The sequence below is a fragment of the Chelonus insularis genome, unplaced genomic scaffold (genome assembly GCF_013357705.1).
Source record: "Chelonus insularis isolate UGA/USDA-ARS -01 unplaced genomic scaffold, ASM1335770v1 contig_139_pilon, whole genome shotgun sequence".
Taxonomy (NCBI): Eukaryota; Metazoa; Arthropoda; class Insecta; order Hymenoptera; family Braconidae; genus Chelonus; species Chelonus insularis.
The window spans coordinates 1,046,611-1,067,578 of NW_023276379.1; the positions used below are offsets into that span (position 1 = coordinate 1,046,611).

Sequence of the window (20,968 nt, forward strand, 5' to 3'; positions counted from 1 at the left end):
TTTGACAGTTAAATTTTTGCATTAGTTAATTTTGTTATAAACTAAAATGAAAATTACAGTTATGATTAATTTAAAAATACTTACGTTAAAAAAATTTAAAGTAAAACTTTGTATAATTCATGAAGCAAATTATCATCATAAACATGTATAACCTTATGACTAACATAAATACTTCAGAAAGAACGTAGATTCTGCAGTTATAGAAAGATCACGGTACGAGAAGGATACTTTTAATATTTATTTTGTGATGATGATTATTCATTCATGTGTGTATTGTAAATAATAAACCATTCAAAAGAGTGATAATAATATCGATTAACCTGAATTGGAATATCAGTTAAATTTTAAATAAGTGACTACTGTATCAATTCAAATAAAATTATTCTTGATCCGCTATAAATATTAATTATACATTCAAGTTGTTTAAATAACAATAAATAAATTCTATCGATATTCAGTACATGTCTTTCAGTTTAAAAATATAAGTCAAAAACTGCTTGGCTTATCAACATGATGGACATATGGGTAGTATTGGTTTATTTTTTTTTTATTTTAAACATTTTCATTGGAATTTATTTATATTTTACTGCAACATTTAATTTTTGGAAAAATCTTGGAGTTCCATATAAAAAACCTACAATAATTGTGGGTAATTTTTTGAAACCTTTGTGTTTTCGACAATCACAGCAAGAAAGTATAAAAGAAATGTACAACTGGTTTGAAAGTGCTCAATATTTTGGTGTATTTCGTGTAAGAACACCAATTTTTTACATACGAGATCCAGAGTTAATTAAACATATTTGTGTAAGAGATTTTCAATGCTTCATTAATCGAGGGATTCCCACTAATTCTCAAGATCCACTGAGCAATCATTTGTTTAATCTTGAAGGTAGACAATGGAAAGCATTACGATCAAAATTATCACCAGTATTCTCATCAGCCAAAATAAAGAGAATGTTTCCATTACTTTTTGAATGTCATAAAATATTTGAGAAACTAATACACAATTCACTGAATAATGATGTCGATGTGCGTGAACTGGCTGTGAAATTTACTGTTGACGTCATTGGCACTTGTGCATTTGGCATACAAATAAATGACTTTAGTGATGAAAATTCAGAATTTCGAAAAGTCGTAAAAAAACTTTCACACCCAGGTTATAAAACTACACTTTGGAGAATGCTTCGAACAGCAGTACCTCGTTTATATAAATTACTTGGAGTACAAATAATTGATCGTGAAATCACCTCATTCTTCAAGAGCATCGTCTCACAGGTGATTGAACAAAGAGAAAAAACATCAGAATATAAAAGAAATGATTTCATTGATTTACTAATTGAATTAAAAAACCAAGAACATATTTCATTGAAAGAAAATGAGATTAACACTCAAAAATCAAATCTTATTGGTATTATATGCATCCATAAATGATAAATCAAATAAAATATTATATTTTTAATTTTTAAATTGATGACAGTAACTAATTTTTTTATCAGCAGAATTCGATGATAACTTAATAGCAGCCCAGATGTTTGTTTTTTTTGTTGCTGGATATGAAACATCTGCCAATACAATTGCATTTTGCTTATATGAGTTAGCATTAAATGGTGATATCCAAGAAAAAGCTCGACTAGAAATTTTAGAAGCTATAGAAAAAAATGATGGAGCATTGGATTATTATGTAGTTAAAGAGATGAAATATCTAGAATCGATAATATTAGGTAATGTTTATTTAGCAGATTAATTGAATGATTACTTGCGATAAAATATTTAAATTAGGTGTATGTGATGATGATATTGTTATTATATTTTTCAGAAACCCTCAGGAAGTATCCTCCAGCTCCGATAATTTCTCGTAGATGTGAGTATCCTTATACAGTACCTGGAACAAAAATTAAACTACCTACTGGTATGCGGGTGGTCATTCCAATTTATGGTATCCACCACGACCCTAATCATTATCCACAGCCAGACACATTCAATCCCGACAGGTTTGATGATAAAAACGAGTCCAGACATCACTATACATTCCTTCCTTTCGGCGAAGGCCCTCGTAATTGCATCGGTAAGAGGCAGTGGAATTATTAAGTGATTTCTTTAGCTTCTTAATAATTTTACATGCAATCCAAAACAGCCTATACTTGTTTGTTATCGTTCAGATGGAAAGTAAAGGTCGATAGCATTATTCAAGGGCTTGGGTAGTTATCATTTAAAGTATAATTTACATTTTTCAGGTACAAAATTTGCTATCCTACAAATTAAAATGGGGATTATCTCATTTCTCAAAAATCACAAGGTGGAAGTCTGTGAAAAAACAACCATACCTATAAAATTTAGCCGTCGAAGCCTTGTAACAACGAGTGAAACTGGTTTTTGGTTAAAATTAAGATCTATTTAAATAATTAAATCGCAAATCAACATGTCAATTGATCGTCAATATAGGTTTGTGATAAGAATGGAATTATACATTGACACTAATTATAGTAATAATGATAATAATAAAGCCAATGTAAATAATATTTTTTTAAATTTTAATAAAAAATCTTTTTAAATATATTTTTTACAAATTTTTATTTATCAAGAAATTTTTAAAGTGTATTAATAATGTATATCTAAACTCAGCTAAGTATATTCAAAGATTATTATATTTATTCATTGAATGAACCTTTTGAGTCACATCGTTGACTTGGTTATCAGACTGTATTCTAATTCGAAAAAATCAATCGTTAATTTTCGAAGTAATAATTAGAACTAATATAAAAGTAATTTTAAATTAATGTGATAATCAAGTCAACGACATTCAACATTATAATAACTCATATTATAGTACGTTATGATAGTTGAACATATTAACAATGGTATTTACAGATTTTAAAGTACATTATTCTTTAGTTTAAATTGATCAAATTAAATTGTCAAATGTCATTGTAAAAAAATATATAATAACCTAAAATTGATTTGTTATAGAATTAACAATAATTATTTTGAACAAATACCAAAAAATTTGTTTCTTTGAGCAATGCTACGTGATTGCCTGCTAGCTATATTTGATCTGACCTTCTACTTCTCCGTGATGAGCTTACAAAAAGTGGCCGTGGTTTATATAAATCATCACTTGTATAGCGCTGATTACTATTGCGTTGTCGACTGAAAAAAATTTTTTAAAAATTAGCAATGCTTTACTAGAAAAAATGTGAAAATAATATTCCAAAGTATATAATGAATGATATCAATACCTTTTATCATCTTTCAGATTATGTAATGATATTTTTTCACTGGTTGCTGACACATCACTTTCTGGACTCAGTGGCAATACAAAATTTTCACCACCATTAATTACACTTTGTGGGCTTGACGAACTTACACTTGGCCTCTGTTTTTTTGGTCGACCTACTCTTTTCCTTTTAGCAGCCCCTTCTTCATCAGATGTTATTATATTAAGTTTATTTGCATGTCCACTTTCATTATTATTATCTGAATTATTCAGCAGGATGTCAGATAAAGTTGGACTCGTGGAGTATTTGCGTTTTAATAGGGGTGGGGCCATCGTATGAAATTCGGAAGACTTAGATTCATCATGTATTTTTTTCATTTCTTCATCGATTGAACTTTCCTCTTCCTCAAGTGATTTTAAAAATTTATTAAATCTATTTAATTTATCATTGTCTGGTAAAAAATATAAACAATCTTCTTCATCATCGGAAAATTTACTCAATTTACTATATTCTCTAACATTTTCTTTTCTAGAAGAATGATCTATTTTTTGCAATTTATCCATCTTGGATAGACTCTCGTGATCCATATTGTTTGTTGATTGTTTCAATTTATTATCTAAGATTATTTCGTTTGATGATAGTCTTGCAGATAATTCATCTATAGATGATGCGGATTTAGAATGAATTTGTTTTGTAATTAATTCAGAATTGAAAATCGATGTTTCTTCTAATATCACACTGGATGGTTTCTCTGATTTTAAACAGTCTTCATTTGGATATGGCTCGTCTTCTTCATCAACTCTTATTTCGATAATCTGTACACGTTCTTCATCAGGAACATTAGAATAAGTTTCTATATCGAAATTTTTATCACTTGATTTCACAACTTTTTCATTATCTATACTCTTACTTTTATGTTTATTAAGTTTTTTTTCTGTTCTTACTGGTTTCTTCGTTTCTAATGAATTATCTATCGTCTTGAATTTTTTGACAGCGGGTTCATCTGACTTGTGATCAGTTTCTGATTGAAGTGGACGCTTTTTTAACGGAAGACTTATTTCATTTTGACCTACATCTAGTCGTTTAAGATTACTTTCATTATCTACATGTCCAATATTTTCGTTATTTAACGTATTAATTATCATATTTTTCTGAATGTTATTTGGATGGCTTTCTTCTGTTTGTGATTCATCTACAGTGTCAGAAGCTTCGCTATTGGTATTATTAGGCTTACCGGATTCTTTACTTAAATTGGAATCTGTTGGTTTTGTTGATGAAGAGGTTGGACTTGGTGCACTTTTACTATTCTTACTATTAGAACCACTTGATCCATCACGATCTGAAGATCTTCGATCATTTGTATTTTTTCTTAGACTTCCATGATCATCCTTCGATTTTAATTTTTTCTCATTCCTACGTTTTTTATCTTTCGAATCTGAATCGCGTTTACTTTCAGATTTTTCGGAATTCTTATCTCTCTTTGAATCTTGTGACGATTTCGATTCACTTCTTTTCTCTGATTTTTCGTCTTTTTCAGACTTGTAAGATTTTTTCGATTCTGACTGACTTCTACTTTTACCATCTCTTGAACTTGAAGAATGTCGTTCATCTGTCTTTGACTTGTCTTTATTATTATTTTTAGAATTTTTAATACCATCTGCTGACGAAGATGATGACGCCGATGAAGATGATGACGATGACGAGGATTTACTTTTATTATCATTCTGAATTGAATTATGTTTACTATCAGATGAACCTGAACTATCTTTTTTACTTTTAGATGATGATTTCTTATCCTTTGAATCACTGGTAGATTTTAAATCTTTGTTGTCTTTATTTAGTTTCTCTTTTTCTGTTAATTCTTTCTTTTCTCTCAACTCTCGTATTTTTTCCTTATAAATATCTTTCAAATCTTTTGGTTCTTTTCCACTAACATCTCTCGTCTTTTCTTCTTTATTTTTCGAAGAAATCTCTTTTTCTTGAGGCTTTTCCAGATTTTTACGTTCACTTTCTTTCTTTTCCGTTTTTGTTTTATCCGCATTATCACTTTTATTATCTGATGAACTAGATTTACTTTTATGGCTTCTATCTCGATGACTTCTGGAATCTCTAGAATCAGAACGTTCTTTTGATGATTTTGATTTAGACGATTTACGATGTCTTTCTTTATCCTTAGATTCACTTCTATCCGTATTTTTGCCATCAGTAGAATCACGTGATTGTTCTTTCGAAGATAAATTACTTTTTAAACTTTTCGTATCAAATCCGTCTTTACTGTCCGACACATTATCTTTATGCCTGTTAGAATCATTTATTTTGGTGTCCTTTTCTTTATTTTTATCAAAGTCATCATTTGATGTTTTCAAGTTATCTTTAAATAATTTATCTTTATTACCATCTTCTTTTAATGAATCCAAGATTGGCGTTGATGCTGGATTGGAAGAACCAAAATCAGTTACAATCGATAAACGAGAATCAGATGATACTTTACTAAATTGTGAATCTTGATTACTAAAATCAAAGTTATCTCTTGAAAATTCGTTACTAAAGTCCGGACTACGAGATCGGTGACTTGTTAATTCTGATATTCCAGATAAATGTGAATCATTCGAAACATTAGATTCATTGAAATTCATTATATCAATAGGTTCGAATACTGGGCTGTCTTCTTCTTCCTCTTCCGTCTTATCGTCAGATTTAGCTGAATCATTTAACAAATTAGAATCTATCGGAGGAGGAGTAGAACTTGGTATTTTATTCTCTTCCTCATCAGCTGTCTTTTCATCTGCTTCATTGTTTTCATTTTTAACCTGGACATTATCGTTGTTTTCAACTTTATCAGTTTCAGTGTTTTCTTCATTCTTTTCAATATCAGTTTTATTATTTAACGAAAGAAGGTCTGCGTCTGCTGAATCAAGGGAAATGTCTTTCAGGCTATTTTTATCAGATTCAGGTGATACTGGGTCTAAATCTATTGGTAATAGATCCTTAATACCACACGGTCCATTTTTTTCACGTTTTGGTTTTTCTAACCCTAAATACTTATAAACAACATCTTCAATTTGAGACATAAAAACTGAATAAATTTTTGGATTCACTACTTGATCCACAATTCTTTCAACACCTGCATCCAAATATGCTCCATCTGAGATGTGTTTTCTCAATGTTTCTCTTAGCTGATTTTTATTTAAATCAGCTTTCCATACTTGTTTAGCTAGGAATGAATTTACTGATCCTTCAACTCGAGTTCTTAAGTTTTGATATGCTGGCTGTATAAAATAAAAAAAATATGTAACATTAACTATTTCATTTGTTTTAATAAAATGATTGGAATAATTATACCATCTAATAAAAAGAAACACTGACGTATCTCGAAGTATTAAAAATGAATTTCATACCTTTGTATCAACATCAGCAATTGCATCTTTACGAAATTGATCGAATATTCCTTGTGATTTTACCTCACCAACAATATGATCTATCAATCGAGGATCACCAGGTAAAAGAGTAGTTCCTAGTCCTAACTCCATTTTATTTATTAATTTATCAAAACTTTTAGATTATTCCATAATGTTTATTTATTGAGTAAACTTTAGTCAGAGGAGACAAATATAGTACATGTCAAAAGTCTAATTTATATAGAGGGCCACAGCGAGTTAGAGATTCCTCAAATAAGCGGAAGATGGCGCTGCCAATACTGTAAAGCGTCGAAACAAAAATGAAACGCAATTAGAGAGAGAGATTAGTCTCTTTGAATTCATAAGTGGACGCGTGGGGTGTCTCGTCACCTCAGACGGTTTATTTTCGAAGAAAAGATGTTAACGTTGGGCTTACATCAATTTCTCTCATGAAGAATAAACTACTTCTCCATGATTTACTGAGGTGCCATCATTATAAACTAATTAAATTAAAACTTTTAGCTTTCTGTTAACATAACACTCAAAAAGGAACGATCGAGCATTACTACTCGAATAGTAATGCTAAAGAATCGGTATTTCTAGTCTACTGGCATTTGCTGTTTGGTAGTGTCTAATCAACACTACTGATGCATTTTAATTTTTTTTTATGTAATAACTTCTCCAAATCAATGGTTAGATGTTGCCTTTAGCACCTTCTTGTATTAGTTTTTTTTTCTCTTTGAAAAACAGGTTTTACACTAAGCTCTGATCGCCTTGCAACATTAGAGATCATTTTATGTAAGTTAATAAAGTTGTAGTTACAAATAATCGACATTTAACCAATAAACATTATAAAAATCGATTTATAACTGATCATAACCAATCATAAAAAAAAATCACTTCACTATGAATATGATTTTTAATTATTTTTTTAATTGAGTCTAAATGAATCAATTTTTTTTAAGAAAGTTTATAACTTGGTTCAAGCCTATTGATTTTCTAAATTAGCATTCAAGGCGTGAGTTGTTAATCATTTCTCCTTTTACCAAACCGCAATAATTTCAACATTTTTTAGCAGTTATTTTGATTCTAATTTTTAGATTCATATATTGTAATGTGTAAAGTTATCTCTACTTTTAGGTATTTAATCTTCTTCCATACCCCAAACCGAAATAAGGTATTCTGAATGTATGAATTTATTATAAAAAAAATAATAAAAGGGTCCAAGAAGGAACATGCTATCTTTATATAGCACGTGGTTGTATCTCATTATAGTTTTGCACAGCACACGCATAAATAAAAATCTAATAGATTCTAGAGGTGTGAAGGAAAGTCATATATCAGAAATCGTTTACTAGGTACTATCAAATTATCGAAAAGAGGGGTTTGAGTAAAACAGAATGTGAGGCATCTGGTTTTTTTTTTGGTGAGGGAGGTGGAGAAGATTCACTTCCACTAGCGGCAAATACTTTCTACTTTCATGCTAAACGATGAAGATTAGTCAGAACGTTTTCCCTTATAAGATCATGCCTTAAGCTCAGTTATTGAAGGGCTTCTTTAATATATGAAAAATAAAAACATATATATGGTCCTTACATAGTCGATTTATGGTTTTTGAATTTCAGTAGTGTACTGACCTCTTGAAGCATTCATTTTGTTTGATAAAATGATGCTTTGATTACATACAAAGGATATTTTTTGTCAGAATATTCATCTTAAATCATTTCTCTGAAATTATAATATTTAAGATGAGTCGAAAAAACATTTTATCTTGTATAATTATTTCAAGTTTCCTCCTACTATTCGTGAATTATTAATGAAGTGATTTGGTTAGTGAGGCTGTAGGTGAATCGTTGGATTTATAAAAACATCTGATTCAACATGGTGTTAACTATTTTCTCGGTCTGTTTTCAAAAACATGGCTGAGTGTGGAAATATATAACAAAGTAAATAAATAAATAAAAAAAATTTGAAGAAGAAGGTAGAAGGTACTAAAGTTTGGCAAAAATATACACACTGGATACAAGTTTTCAGAACAGAGGTAGAGATTCTTGAGTTGTAAACGACCAATTGTATTTAGATATGGCAGCAAAAAAAGCCACAGTCACACTTTATTCTTTACTATGTCAAAAGGATTCCGCACGTCAATATTTAAAATGTAGAAAAGAACATATACAATCGTTAGGAAATTTATAATGTTAGGTTGCACTCAATAAAGTTTTCACTGTTCTTTTAAGTAAACGAATTTATTTGTAGAAACAGATTAAAAGTTTATACAAAATAAAGTTAACAAAAAATATATTAAATATATGCAACATAAAAATACTTCAATATTTTAAAAATATTAATTTACAATAACTTTAATTTCAATATTTAAATTTTCTATATAATTATAAAATTATAATTTCATAATTAAATTTTGTGTTCTACCTGCTATATATTTGATATTTTATAGTTAACAAAACACCCATGATTTTCAATAATGTCATAAAAAATTTTAATCATCGTCTAAAATTCATTTTTAATTATAATTTATCGATTCCAGGATAAAACATTGGTGGCTAGAAATTTCCAAGGCATGTCATCGCACACAGTTCCAGCAATTGCATCAACCAGAGGCATGGTTAATATTCTAAAGTTAACATCTGAATAGTTAAGTGATGCCAGTAAGAAGTTAGGCATTCTGTCAGATATAATCCAAACGGCTCCATGTCGGATCTATTAGCATTGGTGAAATAAAAATATTTTAATCATGTTATTATATCAAGTATCAAGACATAAATGTCATTTAGATGTGATCAATAGAAGTGATACCTTAACATCAGCTGGGAATATCAAAGCTTCATCGTGTCTTGCGATCAATGCGTGATTGGCTGGTGAATAAGGTAATAAAGAGTTCCAGCAGCCTACGGCATTCTGATCAACAAGATTGAATAATTGAAGACCATTCTCGTCCATCACTGAAGCTGTAGAGTGACCCATTGGTCTTTCAGCCAATACCTAAAATAATCCATTTGGTTTTTGATTGATATTTTGGATTATACACATCATTATTATCATAATCAATCATTAAATTACCTGGAATGCATGGTAACTGTCTGCTGCAAGTTCAGGATCTCTCAAAATTTTTGTTGAAACCGCAAACTCGCGGTTGCTACTTAAAGGATGGAAAAAGAGGATTCTGTACCCATCGATTGTTAAAGGAGACAAACTCATGCCGAAAATTCCTTCTTCTCCCCATTGGAAATTAAGTCCTCCAATATTGTAATCACCAGCTAAAGGATCTGGCATGAAGTAACTGTGGGTTACTCTATAAGATGTATTATTCATCCAAGAGTAGACAATTAAACCATAACCCAGTTCATCTGACATGTAGGCAAAAGCATCATCACAACCTCCAGGTCCCAAGTCAACAGCAATATTGGCAATAAAGGTATTCTGAGAAAAATATCAAGTATAAAAAATCAAATATCTTAATGTTGAAATATTATGTTTTCTATTTTTCTGGTAGTTAAATTTAAGTGCATAGAGTATTATTCACTTAAGACATATTATCAATTATCAAATCCATTCTGGTTATTCTTCATGTTTATGCAAATGATTAATTCAAGTATTAGAATAATAAATGAATGTAAGAGTTAGTTAATACAGATCAAGTATTAGATATCAATCGAACTTTATAAAATAAACTCGAAGTATCACAAAAATAGTTGATTTTAAATGTCAAACCTGATTTATGTCGTCGGGTTTCAGTGGGTATTTACGAATAATTTTGTCAGTTGTTAGATCAAAAATATTAAGAGTGTAGGGACACGCTTGAATTGTTGTGTTGCCAATGCCAATGGTTCCGGTATCAAGTACCCACAATCTATCGCATTCGTCTGCATGAATTCTAACATGAAATCATTTCAATATGAATATGTAAAAATTTAGTTAGTTTACTTTTTTGAGTAAATAAATTCGTATTGATACTAATATAATATTTATTTACCTGTAGGCTGTGGTGAGACCAATTTCACAATCACCAGCTTTGTTCTGAGCCCAGTTAGGATATGGATTCAACTTGGGTGAACCTCCTCGGTGAGTATCCAAAGAAATATAATTCAATGTTGCTGGAATGCCTATTAAATGGAAATGCGATCAAGGTTATTAATTTCTTCGTCATTTAGATTTAATTATGATTGGTACACAATAAACAACTTTCTTTAGATTGTGAAACATATTTTTTATTGAATTTGGGAATTTCTTTATACAATCACACCTAGATACAAGTTATAATTACAAGTTTTTATAACATATATTATCTAATTGGTAGTGAATTAAATTAATAAAAACAGATAAAATTTTCTAATGATTTTCTAATGCAATAATTATTCTTTCATCGAGATGGTTTAAAACTGGTTTAGGTTCAGTTATTGATAAATATTTCTCGCACGTCCACAATTAATAGCTAGTTAATCAATATCGAATTATTCATTTTCCGGATTAATTTTTTATCCACGTAATTAAAATAGAGTACTTTTTAATTTAAGCAAATAAGACATTAATTTTTAAAAATTAAAATTTCATTAAAAGAAATTACAGGTTGGAATAATTAATAAATACAGAGTATCCATTACATTTTTATCATAAAGTGATCTCTTATCTTTAATTATTCCATGTGAAGAAGTTATAGGAATGTTCCTTGATAAAAGAAAGTTTTTAATACTTATTTTCAAGAAGTGTATCAAACATATTTTCTACGGTACTTGTCATTACAATGACATTTCTTGTTATGTTACATCTTTAATAATCATACTTTTATTTTTAATTTCCCGTGAAATTATTTGAGATTAAATAAGAGCTACAAGCATAGATATTGGGTGATTGTAGTTATGAAGATAAACTTTCTTCCAAGTGAAGTTGAATCATAGCTGTAATTAGTTGCAGTACGGAGTTAGATATATTCTAGATTTCCGCATGTTGAAGTAGAGTTGGTATGTGTAGTAGGATTATTTCACTCATGGTGGATAGAATCGTTAAGTAGGATTGTGAGATAGTAAAATGTGTTATTTTCAATAATGCTACATCAGATGATTATTGTTAATAATAATATAAATGATAAAATGTATCTGATAAGGAAATTTATAATCATGAAGTAGAAGGATTCCAACCTACGCTTTTTCTCACAAATAATTTGAGTAAAAAAGTCGTTTGTGAAGATTTTACTTGGCGGTATTATGTATAAAGTAAAGACCAGCTTCTTCAGTATATGAGGAGTTGAAAAAACTGCTGCAGTTTTGGTTGGTCGTAAAGGGCGGAGCACAGGTGAAAAAAAGTGTTTCATGTAATCTCAACACACAAAACTCGTTTTTGTATATTTATAACGTCAGTATTCGTTATCGCCCATTATAAAAATCCATTCTTACGGATCATTTTTATTATAACATTTGCATACATATACATATAAGCTTTCTTATTGACTTGATCAGCAGGTGTAATTCTACTCTATTGTTATATTATAGAAATATTTTCATCTTTTTCACTACATATTTATCAACAATCAATTAACTTTATCATCAACTTAGTTTAATTTTATTATTGACAGATGCTTTAATTTTATTGTCAAATTCAGTTCAGAATAATTTTGAAAAAAATGAACAGTGATAAAAAAAAATTCACACAAGAATGGAAGTTTAAAAAAAGTGAAAGAGTGAATAAGAGCCTTATTCATGATGATTGTAGAATTTACTGGGCATTCATCCGTTCGCGACAAGATTTTTTTGTCGCGAACCGGAAGTCGTCCAGACTAGATTTTTAAGAGAATAACGCAGTAAAAGCAATACTAGGTAAGAAAGAAATTTCCGCTTTATGATTATCTCCATCCCCTATATATTTTTTCAAGTTTTATAAGATGAATAATTATGAAGGACCACATCTAACAACATCCTACACGCGGATTACACTTGAAGCTTTTGCTTTTTAAAATCATGATGCAAAAGAAAAAATGACTAACCGTCCTTCCAACGTGGTACGGTAACGAAAAGTTTATTCTGCCAGATTTCGATGCCAACCGGAAGTCCATTCTCGGGCATGTACTCGCCACTTGCGATCGCTGCGTTTCGACTCATCAAATCCGGATATGCCCAGTCGAGCATTTGCCACGAGAACCTCTCAAGAATTGGTGATCGTCCGAAATGGGATCCTGCCCATCCTTTTAAACCACTCACACTTCCGCTGTTAGTTATAACTAATGACGTTGATAATAAAATGAAAAATCTTAGTGATATTATATTGAATTCCATCTTATCCAAAGTTAATCAAACATGAAGAGTCTCGAGAAAACTGAGCTGTCTATGGGGACTCTAACTTTATATATTTCAACCCCGCCCCATAGTTGCGCTTGTTTCCTGCCCAGTTATCTGAAAGTAATTGCACAGCAAAATGTTTTCGCGAATAGGTACTAGGCAAATTGGATACGAGAAATAAGCTCGAGCCGTATCTGTCACTTATGTATTTCACTATAAACTCTCTCACCAGACATAACTTAATGAAAAAGAGAGTGTGTTTCTATTACCCTACTGGCATGTAATCATCATTTAGTGATATATCCTGTATATTTCAACTTTAATTTCAAGGTTGCTCTAGGAAGTTTTCAAATGTCTGCTATTAGATTGTATAAATCATTATTATTCTTTGATTATCTCTGAAAATGTCACTCATGATTTTAATCAACCATTTTCAAAAATAAGTTTCCTTAAAAAATAATGATAGTTTTCATTACCAGCATCATAGACTATTTCTTCCAACTGTTAATTTTTTTTTTTTTTTTAGAGAGGAAACACTAACCAGATGTATTCATTCGGATTAATCCAATTACTGATAAATGAGTTGAAAATCAGAAAGTGCACATTTATTCAATTAGGAATCTGAAGGCATCATGAGTTTTGTTATGTAAAATCAAATGAGACTATTCAGTGTTTTAAGAGATTCGTGATTTATTTAGTAGTTTTTATGTAACTTTTATGGTTCATTTTATATTTTATTGAAAAAGACCAACTTTTATGTTGATTACTTTTTAAAAATAATTTATATTGAGGTTGTTTTTTTTCATTTTTTAGTTCCTTTTAAACTTTCATTCTCGAAAATGTAATATTCCATAGATTGATGTTCCATACATGGTATTGTATTAGATTCAAGGCGTATATCATTTTTGTAGTATCTTTAAGAAAGTAGGGCACCATACAGCAACCGTGCTACAGAGAAGTAATTTATCTTCTAATACTTGAAATGTTGTTTTCTTGTTTACTCTTGGTCAATTAAAATTAGATGTCTAACATGAAGTGTAGATTTTTGTGAAATTAGACTAGTCTTCAATTGGTTTCATTATCGAATTATAAAATATTATAAAAGAATTATTATTAATTTCATTATAGACGAAGATTATTTTATTTGCATGACAGAATTTTATACAAGTAAATTATAGGGAGTGTATTTTGATTGCAATACAAAATGTAACAAAAAATTAGCAAAACTTTCATCGCGTGAGACGAATAGAATTCCTTTAAAGTTCTAACGTAATAATATTTGCGTGTGTAAACGTATTAACAATATGCAGATAGCATAACTAAAACAGTTTTTGTGCCCAGAGTAAAACAAATATCAGTAGAAAATGGATTTTAATAGCTAAATGCAATAGTTAAATAGATATTGTTAGTATTTGTGTATATGATACTTTAATTATTTCAATTACTACAATCAGAATTCATGATTAGTACTGTAATGAAAGATGATCCTTATCTAGATGATAACAAAATGAGTTTATAAAAAAAATTTCCGTATTCCGAGAAAGTTGATACTACTTCTTTTGTTGATATATCATATAATTAAAGTAACAAGCACACTACAACTGATTTTTGTGCTAGCAAAAAAATAAATTGAATAGTTTAATGAAAGTGAATATTTTTCTTTCAATAAATATAGTTGATCCATTAAGACATACCGGTAACTAGCTCAAAATCATTATTCACATGCTGAGTTAATCGTAATGTGTCCGATCGAATGTTCATAGTGAATTCTATGGCTAAATAATTTTAATGGATTCATTCATGTAGGTGTAAATCACCTTTATGTATGTACTGAGTCGCAAGGAATGCCTCCGATGAAACGAAAGTTACAATACTGTTTATGTAGAAAGAGATTATTCATGCTTGATAGAATTATAAACATAATTTATTATTGAATTGTTTATTTTATTATTGATAAAATGATAATAAGTTGATAAAAAATTAATTTTATTCAAGTAACGACTGTATTCATGAAGTAAATAACCAGGATAGTTTTTATCTGTAAGTAGACAGTTGATTAATCAATTTATTTTCATACCTGTCAATAATTTGCAAAAAATTGTCCCAGTGGAGATACAACATGAAAAAAAAAATCCTTATTTGTCGTAAATTACTAAAAAATGGAGTAATAAATCATTTGATATAAAGTCATAAATTTTTTTTTTTTGACTTAAAGTGAAATTGTTAGAAATGTTGATAAATTTCCATTTTTATTTTTTATTGAAACATCGACATTTAAGTGCAGTACTATAGTTGTAATGAGAAATGTTTGATGGGAATTAGACTTATCAGGTAATACGTTAATAGCTACTGTGTTAATTAATCGAAAGTGCGTGAAAACCGGCTTTTTCTTCAAACTTAGATTTTACATTTATACAAATATAATGCTTGAACAGTTTAATAACTAGCTTGGAGATTTAATAGATATTCGTAGGTATCGATATATCAATATATGTCGATTCGACTACAAAAAAATACGTGTAGCTTTATAATAATTATTATTATTAATATTTCATTCAATTAGATGATCTTGTAAGCTTTTACAATCTTTTTACATATTTCAAAACATTATTTTTTAACAATAAATCAGTAAAAATCACTGAAAAAAATTATTTACTCACTGATTTGTAGTTTTAATATTATCACTGTTTACATTAATTCTAATGCAGCAACAATCACTAGATTAATTAGGGCTAGCTACTCCAAACAATAAACATTCACTGATTCATTTTGAAAAGTAAATTCTGACAACTGTCATACTGAAATATTTACATATTTTTTTTTTATCAATATTCCCACTTAGTAAAGTTATAGTAGTAGGTTTTCTTAACTCTTCTTCCCCCTTTCTGTTGGATCAAATCTCAGCATAAGTAGCAATATTATTTTATTGGCATGTTATAGTTTTATTTTTAGAATAAATAAAATATTTATAACAATCTAAAATGATTTGGAAAGTCAAATCATGTTGCTTTGGTGTAGCAATTAAAATTTATCACGATATAGTTCGAATAAAAACTACACATGGTCGCGATAAAATTAATATATGTAGTTTTGTAATATGAGATAATGTTTATTGCACTGTAACCGAAGTGTATATTTAGAGAGGATAAAATTGAATAACGTAGCACACAAATCATTAATATTCTGACTAAGTAATGAAGGAATAAATTTGGAAAAATCTCTGATTGAGATAAATTATTATAAAAAAAGTAAAAATAATGATATTGCATAATTTATTATGCTGCTACGGATTAAGTAGGATGCATTTTTCTCGTTGGAATTCGCGCGCGCGCCTCTGCATTAGTGGCACGCGTATGAAAGTGATCTTAAGTGGGGGGAAGCCATCGTGGATGGGCCTTGAAGACACATTTGTTGTTTTTTTTCTTTTTCGGATGATACTCTCTTTTCTCAAACTCAGATGAAATGTTACGCGATTCAAGAGAAGTTTTAGGGGCTTCATTGCTTGGCTATATTTTATTTGGCATCGAACACATTTTGGTGTAAGAGAAAGAATGAGATGAAGAAGAGGGAACAGAAGAAGACAAGCAGCGATATAAAAAAGACAGAAAGTCATGATAAAATGAGGGAATGCAGAGACGTGGAGAAGGGTAAGGACCACGAGAGTAGAGAACAGGGCAGGTGCAAAAGTTCCATTTTGTGTTCCATAGGCCCTTCACTCCCAACATTGCTCTTCAACTGTTTGCCATTCTAAAAGCCACGCGTCCAACTTGCACTTACGTATTCACTATTGTTTTTATCAGCAAAAATACTATTATTATTATTTAATGATATTTTTACTATTATTAAAGGTAGCAAATAATTCATTTATTTTTTCGAATTATTAAAATAATCTTATCAAAAAATTATCTTCTCCTTAGAAATTTAATTACCTATTTTACTAGGAAATTAATAATTAATTTCTTTTTTGTTGAAATATACTTTGTATAAGTCTAGAAGACTTTGGGAAAAAAATTTTTCTTTAAATAAATATCTTTTGTTATCAGTTGAGGTTTTGCGGTTAGCTATAATGATAGCGTGAATAATTTAATGAGTGGAAACTAATATGAAAATAAAAAAAAGTACACAATAAACCATTTTAAATCGTAAAATATAGCTTAATTTAAATTATTTATCGTGTTTCTTTCCACTTAGGTTGAAAACATCTTGTTTTTCACGGATTTATCTTAATTTTATTGAAATTGATTAAAATGATTATTTAATATGTAAAAAATAACACATGTTATTAATTTATTATATTTTCTAAAAAATTATTTACATCATTTTCAATCACAGTGCAATCTAGAAAAATGACCTAATTATTAGGTAACAATATATTCACAAAATATGCTATTAATTATAATAAATTTTATGATTAATAATTTAATGGTAAAGGAAGTAATTCGTTGTGGGGAGTGAACCGTTTGTAAATATTTTTGGAATAAAGAGATATGTGAATAAAGTCGTCTAGAAAAGTACAGTTTAAGTAATTAAGGCTCGATAAAATCATCTCTTGGCAATGGGTGGCAAGTTTTGGAACGACTTCATTAGACTAGCTATAAAGTTTATCGTTGAGTTGTGAAACTGGTCGAGTCTTAGTTTTAAAGAAGGGACAGGTGCCGCGTGCTCATCGTAGATCAACAGACTTTTTTTCATTCGCAAGTTTTGGAATATTTTGGAAAAAGCATATTAATATCATCATGATCAATATCATCTTTCTTTGTTGATAAAAATATCTTTAGCAATCATGAATGATGATTTCTCATGACTTACATCATTTTATTAAGAAAATTTTTTATTTGCGTCCAGTTGTTTTTTTTTGGAGCCTTATTATAACCATTTATAAAATATGAAGGAAATAAAAAGAATGTAGTGAAAATTGTAATTGTAGAGTTTTGTTGAAGCATAGCTTTTTTTCATCGGTATATAATTTGGTTCTTGCTTTATTTAAAGACCACCAAGTTTTAAATATAAATCATAGTTTCTCACGATACTTAAAATTATTCTATTCTCTTAGATTCACGCGATTTTTAAATGGACTGTAATTACTTCTAGAAACTATGTGAGAATAAAGAAAACATTTAATGTGTTGGAATGTAAATTAAATCTATTAGATGTTTAGATGAATGAACTCGTTGCGGTTTCTTCAGAGGGTATTAAGGTGTTCTCGATATACCAAAATACGTACTAAGAATGAAAAAGATAACAGAAGTGCCAAGTTATATAGCGGAAGAACTGGAGAAAGCTAAGAGATGAAAATAAAATGAAGAAAAAAAAGGAGAGAAGAGAGCGATGACCACTAACACGAAAATACTGACGAGACAGAGCAAAAGAGAGAAAGAAGAGATGAAAACCGGAGGGAGGCCAATGGCCATTAGGCACTCGAGCACCAACTCTAACCGTGGACCCCTTACTTACCTTAATTATTTCCACGTGACTCGTCGAAATTCTCACGCAGACCGTCTAATGAATACTAATTTCAAACTCGATACTCTTCCATTTTTATACTTGAATTACTTAGATTCAAGTTCCACTTTAATAAAACAATCTTTTTATTTTGGAAAGTCTTAAGTGTTGGCAGGCATATCAACTATTGATCATCATTTCATCATCAACTACATTGGAAATTTAAAAACCTTATTGTTGTAGGAACAATGCAAAGTATAGCTGAAGTAGATTGATGTCACAGCAATCTTTATGCTTACTCTAATTAATTTAGATAACTGCCACAACTATATTAATCGCATATGAGTAAGTGAAGCATTGCTCGTCAATTGGTAATTTCAAAATGTTAATTTTCGGTTGTTATCATTTTATACTCTACATATTTTCGTTATCAATTAGATAGTAATTCAAAAATGGAAAATTTAAATTTTTATTTGTCCAACACTGGCTATTTTTTAATAATAGCACTAATTAAAACAGTGATGGTTTTATAACACTTTAATTGTTTAAAACACTTGGATTAGCAGTGTATGATTTATTAATTTTATTTAAACCCTGAAGAGATAAATATTAAAACTATTATCAACTTTATGAGTGTTTAGCAAGCTTGATAAAATATTAGTAAAAATAGTTTAAATGGAGTAAATAGCAGCATATTAATGATTAGAGTTCTGTAAACTTTGGACTGCACTTTTGAGATTAAAAAGTACAAACATATTTGAAATATTTTAGGGGGAATGTTGAGTTGAAATATGTAGTAGAGTATTGAATAATTATGTAAAATAAATAAAGGCACGTGCATGTTCTTACGCCCTCAAAAAGTGAAGGTTTTTTTAGTCAAGTTTTCTCTTAAGTTCTTATCCTCATGATCACCAGCAATGTTGTGTCTCGTCGCACGCGATTTCAACGACCCGCAATTACCAATCTCCCGCGGTAGGTAGGTAGGTACCAAAATTTTTCGTTACTTCTTTCCCTGCCGACGCGAGCCTTCATTAGTATATCCCTTCTTTGTGATTCCCTCAGGCACGAAAAAAACAGACACTTCTCTTGCTCAGACATGAAAGATGTGCAATCACTTTTTCTCTTTCCTTCTTTCTCTTTCTTTCACTCCAAATCTTCTTCCTTCTTCTTATTTATTTTTGCTTTTTTTATTTATTATCCTTTTTTTCACGTCATCTTCTCACTTTTTTCGCCTTTTTTGCTTTATTATCGCTTTTTACTTCGTTTATTATTTGTTTCCATTTTTGTAAATTTTCTCTAAATTGAACTATATATAAAAAATTAACTCTTTTTTGCTTCATTATGGGGATACTTATCATTACTACTCCACTTATGGTGGATTTATTACAGTTAAAGGTTGAAATAAAAAGATAATTAAAAATATTCATGCTCTTGTAAACATTTTCACTGTAAACATATTAATTCTATATTTTTATTAAAACAAATACAACATTTTATAATAATTAAATGTAAACATTTTTTTAAATTATAACATGTCAAATAGTGTTGTGTCATTTTTACTGCAAAATGTCTAGTTGATTGGAATCAATATGACCATATCGATAATGATCTTTTCATGTTCAATATTTTATCTAAATTCATATCAATGAATTATTTATTCATTTATTTAGTTAAAAATAGTTAATGTCAACAAAATACCACGCAATTTATGATGCATAAATTTTCGCCAAAATTTTTAAACGATCAAAGCTTCATAATTGTTGCTGGTGACCGAACGAGTGATCCAAATATAATTACCTGAAGTAAATATAAGAGAAATTGCAGTAAAGTGTATCAATATAGCATATTAAGTAATTACATTTCCCGTAGAAAGCTGCTTTTTTTCCTTCATAAGCAATAAAAGTTAATAAATTTATCCTTACGTGAACATAATTTCGCAAATATTATTTATTTAAAAATATTTATTAATAGGTTATTTAAATTATCCAAAGAAGATTAACTTTAAAATAATTTCAGTATTATTAATTACTAATACGATTATAAAAATTATAAATTACTCTTAAAAATTAAAAATAAATATTATACTTTGTTGTTACAAAAGTAATGCATTAATTTAAAATTTAATTTTTTTTTCACTAAAGAATTTTGACTTCTTAGGCTGCAATTAACTTACATAATATGTCGAAACATATCGTTACACATAACTGCAGCAATTGAATGAATAATTATTTTAATTGCGAAATAATTTTTCGACAAAGTTGAAATAATTTTTTAAAATCTTGCTTTTATGCTTTTATGAAATTTCACATAATTTATTAAAAATATATCATAAATCATTTATGCATCATTTACATTGAAAAGTACTTAATAATACATACATTATTCCATAATTTCGCAATTTGCAATACATAATATTTCGTGGTTTACCTTCGATAGCTAAAAATCAGATACTCTACAATATGTCATTGTGGTAAAACCCTATTTGTAAAGGTGTCATTAGATTCTTCATACGAATCAGTGGCTCTCGACTGTTGTTAACTCATCATAGTTTCTCCTTATATGATTATTGGAAATAGCCTATGCTTAAGGTCAGAAGAATGACCAGACACTTAATAACTAATCACTA

At 29.2% G+C, this 20,968-nt stretch overlaps 3 protein-coding genes across 4 annotated transcripts; 1 reads left to right on the top strand and 2 right to left on the bottom strand.

Annotated features, from left to right (window-relative positions):
* The first annotated feature begins 88 nt into the window (after window positions 1-88).
* Window positions 89-2,556, top strand: LOC118074698 (cytochrome P450 6a8-like). Of its 2 annotated transcripts, none has more exons than XM_035096125.1 (4): window positions 89-1,408; window positions 1,497-1,721; window positions 1,817-2,065; window positions 2,235-2,556. In XM_035096125.1, exons 1-4 carry the CDS (start codon window positions 511-513, stop codon window positions 2,396-2,398), a joined length of 1,536 nt encoding a protein of 511 aa, XP_034952016.1. In that variant the 5' UTR covers window positions 89-510; the 3' UTR covers window positions 2,399-2,556. The 2 variants fall into 2 exon arrangements, with proteins under 2 accessions (XP_034952016.1, XP_034952018.1); XM_035096127.1 differs by having other exon boundaries at window positions 1,500-1,721.
* Window positions 2,553-6,819, bottom strand: LOC118074695 (dentin sialophosphoprotein-like). Its single transcript, XM_035096121.1, has 3 exons — window positions 6,614-6,819; window positions 3,237-6,484; window positions 2,553-3,147 (listed from the first exon to the last, which is right to left on the bottom strand). Exons 1-3 carry the CDS (start codon window positions 6,743-6,745, stop codon window positions 3,042-3,044), a joined length of 3,486 nt encoding a protein of 1,161 aa, XP_034952012.1. The 5' UTR covers window positions 6,746-6,819; the 3' UTR covers window positions 2,553-3,041.
* Window positions 6,820-9,008: 2,189 nt separating this feature from the next.
* Window positions 9,009-12,951, bottom strand: LOC118074701 (protein yellow-like). Its single transcript, XM_035096130.1, has 6 exons — window positions 12,609-12,951; window positions 10,605-10,734; window positions 10,343-10,505; window positions 9,692-10,051; window positions 9,428-9,613; window positions 9,009-9,331 (listed from the first exon to the last, which is right to left on the bottom strand). The coding sequence occupies exons 1-6, from the start codon at window positions 12,895-12,897 to the stop codon at window positions 9,146-9,148; spliced, it is 1,314 nt and encodes a 437-aa protein (XP_034952021.1). The 5' UTR covers window positions 12,898-12,951; the 3' UTR covers window positions 9,009-9,145.
* Window positions 12,952-20,968: the final 8,017 nt, after the last annotated feature.

What these genes read in the sequence shown, in the direction of transcription:
- LOC118074698 (XM_035096125.1), top strand. Translation starts at nt 511, where the DNA reads ATGATGGACATATGGGTAGTATTGGTTTATTTTTTTTTTATTTTAAAC. An exon ending in TCAAAAATCAAATCTTATTG is followed by an intron (nt 1,409 to 1,496) that starts GTATTATATGCA and finishes TTTTTTTATCAG; the next exon opens with CAGAATTCGATGATAACTTA. An exon ending in TCTAGAATCGATAATATTAG is followed by an intron (nt 1,722 to 1,816) that starts GTAATGTTTATT and finishes TATATTTTTCAG; the next exon opens with AAACCCTCAGGAAGTATCCT.
- LOC118074695 (XM_035096121.1), bottom strand. Translation starts at nt 6,745, where the DNA reads ATGGAGTTAGGACTAGGAACTACTCTTTTACCTGGTGATCCTCGATTG. An exon ending in TTGCTGATGTTGATACAAAG is followed by an intron (nt 6,485 to 6,613) that starts GTATGAAATTCA and finishes TATTTTATACAG; the next exon opens with CCAGCATATCAAAACTTAAG. An exon ending in AATCTGAAAGATGATAAAAG is followed by an intron (nt 3,148 to 3,236) that starts GTATTGATATCA and finishes AATTTTTTTCAG; the next exon opens with TCGACAACGCAATAGTAATC.
- LOC118074701 (XM_035096130.1), bottom strand. Translation starts at nt 12,897, where the DNA reads ATGGAATTCAATATAATATCACTAAGATTTTTCATTTTATTATCAACG. An exon ending in AACCCGACGACATAAATCAG is followed by an intron (nt 10,052 to 10,342) that starts GTTTGACATTTA and finishes TATTTTTCTCAG; the next exon opens with AATACCTTTATTGCCAATAT. An exon ending in TATTCCCAGCTGATGTTAAG is followed by an intron (nt 9,332 to 9,427) that starts GTATCACTTCTA and finishes CAATGCTAATAG; the next exon opens with ATCCGACATGGAGCCGTTTG.